General features: G+C 45.3%; 1 protein-coding gene across 1 annotated transcript; it reads right to left on the bottom strand.

Moving 5' to 3' along the window:
• Positions 1–2,785: 2,785 nt before the first annotated feature.
• LOC124263602 (NAD(P)(+)--arginine ADP-ribosyltransferase 2-like) lies at positions 2,786–4,396 on the bottom strand. The gene is made up of 2 exons (XM_046698254.1): positions 4,328–4,396; positions 2,786–3,601 (listed from the first exon to the last, which is right to left on the bottom strand). The coding sequence occupies exons 1-2, from the start codon at positions 4,394–4,396 to the stop codon at positions 2,786–2,788; spliced, it is 885 nt and encodes a 294-aa protein (XP_046554210.1).
• Between the last annotated feature and the right edge of the window lie 417 nt (positions 4,397–4,813).

Raw genomic sequence — 4,813 nt, 5'->3', positions numbered from 1 at the left:
ATGACGGCGGTCTGCAAATAATCGAGTCTGGACCAAACAACCCAGTGATCAACAGCATGAGCATCGATCTGCGCAATTGGGAACCGATGACATGTGTCAACCAGTGAGTGATTTAAATACGCACTTTTTATAAACAAAACATTACGGCTCTCATGATTCCCATTGATGAGTGTTTTCTCTGACGATCTTGACGAGATTTTACGTGCGTTTTCCGACATCTTCAGGTAATTATTAGTTTGGTAATGTGATAATAAATAGCTACGAGAAAATAATATATTTATGGTAATCGACTTTACTTTTAAACTCTGTGTCTATGTTTAACTTCACGTTTCTGACTCTTCCTTCACACGCTTTTCAGCGAAATCATTTCAAATGTCACCAGATTTATGGAAGCAAGGTTACATTATAGATACAAGTTCAGACAACTGGCAGACAACCCGTTCACTGAATCATGTTTGGTGTGAATTCTGAGTGTGAGGTCATTGTAAACCTGTTTTGTATCTATTGTGTTCACATCGTGAGTTGCTGGACCCGATAAGGCGAGGTGAGGTGAAATTGGGTTTTTACGTCGTGCTTGAGAATATTTCGCTAATATGACAACGTGCATGTGTGTGTATGTGTATGTGCGGCTGCTTGTACTAGCCCAGACTGAAGCTGGTTTTATAGTGCTAGCCCACTGAGATGCCATGCCGCAGTGAAGCATGAATACCCCACTCAGACACAGTATACTGACTCCGAGTCGACCAGTCCTTGTTGTACCCATTAATGCCGAGTGCCAGGCAGGGACCAACAAGTACCATATTTTAACGTGTTTTGGTATGACACGGTCGGGGATCGAACCCGTGACCTTCCGCTCTCCGGGCTGACGTTCTAACCACTACATAACGGAGGCGGTCGGACCCGATAAGAGGCAGATATTCACACCCATATCTGCAACTGTTGTTAGTGAAAATACAACAAAAAATCTAATGTAAATGATAAAATCTTCAAGTTATTCAAATGGTCACAGTGAGTGAATGAGTTAAGCAATATATTCCAGCAATACCACGGTGGGGAACATCACCAATGGATTTCACACACTGTACTCATGCAGGGAATCGAACCCGGGTCTTTAACATGACGAGCGGACCCTTTAACCACTGGGCTACAACACTGTGTTCATCTACGAAGAAGGAACCTTCATCTACCTAGAAGAAATGTTCATCTTCCTAGACGATTCATTCATCAGCGTCTGACGTCTTCATCACCACGTATACGACACTGGACTCATTATTGTTGAAACGCACCACTCTGAACCAGAAAATCCAGTAACAGACATCATGAGCATCGATGGTTGAAGGGCTGTTAGGTTTAACGTCGTATTCATGTGTATTGCACTTACATACAGGTAGCAATATATGCGCATCTGCGCATGTATGTGCGTGCACCTGCGGCTGTTGATACTAGTCTTGATTAATGACATGTTAGATGCGCATGTATGTGCGTGCACCTGCGGCTGTTGGTACTAGTCTGGATTAATGACATGTTAGATGCGCATGTATGTGCGTGCACCTGCGGCTGTTGGTACTAGTCTGGATTAATGACATGTTAGATGCGCATGTATGTGCGTGCACCTGCGGCTTTTGGTGCTAGTCTGGATTAATGACATGTTTGCAGTATTAAGTCACAAGTAGCTTTATCGTGGATATGTAATTCAGACACATTAAGGATATACTTGTTTTCCCCACTTAATGAGGGGACGCCAGGCATGGTGACAAGTACCGTGTCATAAAGTTTTTCTGTTTGGGATTGAACGAATCCCCCGGTCCGAGCAGACGCTCTAATCGTGAAGATACGTGTGTGTGGGTGTGTGCGTGCGCGTTTCGTTCATAACGATCGCAGTATCGTCTCCAGCATTAGTCTTCAGCAATTAATTCTTGTCGACTAACGGGATCGGGTGGTCAGACCCACTGACTTGGCTGACACATGTCTTCCAGTTGCGTAGATCGATGCTCATGCTGTTGATCACTGGATTGTCTGGTCCAGGCTTGATGATTTACAGACTGTCGCCATATAGCTGGAATATTGCTGAGTGCGGCGTTAAACAAACAACCTATCCACCAGCACGCGTCAATTCTTCTCATGGGTTAAGGCGGCGTAAAAACATTCTCACTCACTTGCATTCAACCAAGTCTGACACCCATTACGTCGCCTCTTACGACAAGCGGTTATTGCTGGGGACTTTTTCATTCATACCCAGAATTTTCCTCCAGTCTTGTAAGTGATAAGGTTGAAGCAATATAGAACATCCGCTAGCGGATTATAGCGCCTTCGAGTCCTTGACTAACTACACAAATCATTGCCCACACAAATGACGTTTGCCAATGAATTATACATGCTTTGTACCTAATGGAAACAGGGCACTTTCTGAACTCACATTCACGGGTGGATCCAGGAATTTTTTTTATTTTTTTATTTTTTATTTTTTTTGGGGGGAGAGGGGGTGTCGGCCCCTCCTCCCCTCCCCCCTCTGGATCCGCCATTGATATTAATAATAAAACAACATTCCCGAATACATTGCACTGAACAAATGTAAAACGCAAACTGAACTATACAGATTATTTTAATGTAAGGGCTTGCACTCTGACATTAAACATTTGAATTGGCAGTTACATATTGTTCAACCGTCTTGAAACGGGCTAAAACTATGAGATGTCAATCAACTTATGCAACCATGTAAATGTACATGACCAAATGAACAAGTGTATAAAGTGGTGCTGCGCTTGAACTGTTAGATTTGCTAATATCAATATCTAACAACGACATACACCACTAAACAGAAGTAGACAACGTTCCACTTCATCTGTTGCCGGACGCATCCACTCGTGGCTTCACGGATTACGTCTAACGGCTGTCTACAGCATCGGCACGGCCCTCCCGTGGATCGTCGTCGACGACCTCCGCACATCTCCCCAATACTCTCCAGGTAGAAGAGTGGGCCTTTGTCGTCCCTGTCAACGTTGGTGACTTTGAAACGTTCATAGGGGGGGATCAAGACTTCTGCCTCCGAAGGAACTACCGAAAGGCTGGCAATATCAGCGCCTAACTTAACTCCCTCCAAGTGAATGAGAGTGCCCGTGCTTCCGCGGAATTCTTTGGCTACAGATTCATCAGATGAGGTCGATGTGTATCCAGGGAAACGCATATCGGTTACGTATTCGATGGAATATATCTTCTCGTCACCCCTATACAGGTATTCCGGAAGAGTTTGCTTCAGACGTATCTTCTCAATGGCGTTAATAAGGAGGTAATGAAAGACCTGGAATGACTGGTCGTATTTGGCGATGTCACCCTCTCTCAGTATTCTGTTGAATTCTGTGTATACATAATTTGTAGTATAGATCATTACTGCCAGGGTTTCTTCATCCGTCAAGCCGAAGGAATTCCCCGCATTAATGGCTGCATCCCGACCCGAAAATGTCAGAGTATCATTGTGTGCCTCTTGAAAGATGTGAGTCGTACTGACCACGTCCATCAAGGTCGTGTCCAGCTTCTCAAACTCGTCTTTAGTAATTGAAGCATATATACTGTTCTTTCTAGCGGCCAGCTCATAGGATGCTCCCTGGAAAAATCATGACTTGTGTAAAAATACAAAGGTTATCTACGAAGTAGGAAAAAGTGTATATTGAGATCAGACTTTATGTATACTTTATATTTGTTTGTTTGTTAGCGACGCGCTTTGCAGTATTAATAATAGTCGCTTTTTACGACAAGCATGGGTTGACGAAGATCAATTCTAAACCTTGGGCCATGTACAATGTCCCATCCAGTCAGGGCACGAAAGTAGTCAACAACGTCTCCCAGGGATCTTTTTCAAGATGGCGGTACTTCCGGTGGCGCGATCCAACATGACGGACGCATTTCAAGATGGCAGACGCGTTTCAAGATGGCGGAAGCATTTCAAGATGGCGGACGCGTTTCAAGATGGCGGACGGAACGCATTTCAAGATGGCGACGGACGGGGAAGGAGAGGGAGGGATGGAGGGAGAGTGGTGAGGACGATGTACGGCTAGAGAAGCGTGTTGTTAAAGCTTTGTCAGCTTTCTTTTGAGCGGGATGGGCGGCCCTGAAAAGGGCCGTTGGTATTGGTGGGTGAGACATCACCGAGGCATGGCATCTATTTTGGTGATGGCGGGCCACTGGAGGAGGTACTGGTGGAATCGTCCATGGGTTCAACAAAGTCCAAGACATGTTGAAGTAGAGTGTGCATGGTGTCTATGCGATCGTGAACGAGGAGGACCCTGTCATTGAGTAGAACCAGTAGATGTTTGCTTTCACGTTTACTCACTTTCTTTGGCGGTTCACTTGGCTGGTTGGTGGGAGCTGGACGTTTCTGGGTCTTGTTAGAGCAGTACATGCTCTTATGGTCCTCTTTACCACGGTACCGGCAGGGGTGCAGACGACTGCATGCTTCCAGTTTCAGTCAGCATCTGATGCAAAGAGTTTTATAGCTGAGGTTGATGACGTCACTTTTGGCAGCCGGGTTAGTGTGGCGTGACGTAATAGGGTGTGTGACGTCATGGGCAATACCCATGGGCAAAACCTATGGTAAAAACCTGATGGAAGAAAACCTGTGACGCCATCAATCCAAAAAACATAATGGCTTCATGGCGCAAATTACCTCACGCCACCCTTTATAATGAACCTAGTGTAAGTCTTCAGGTTGTTGACGCTGCAGCCAAGCTTGGTTGAACTTCAGCTTAAAGCGATGGCTGTCGGTCCGGAACTTCTTGGTTGTTCTTTTGGACGTCGGCTTCAACTGGTAGGGCACGGG

This window comes from Haliotis rubra, unplaced genomic scaffold (assembly GCF_003918875.1).
Source record: "Haliotis rubra isolate DU_JTF1 unplaced genomic scaffold, ASM391887v1 Scf89, whole genome shotgun sequence".
In the NCBI taxonomy this organism is placed as follows: Eukaryota; Metazoa; Mollusca; class Gastropoda; order Lepetellida; family Haliotidae; genus Haliotis; species Haliotis rubra.
This window is presented reverse-complemented; position numbering and strand designations above follow the sequence as displayed.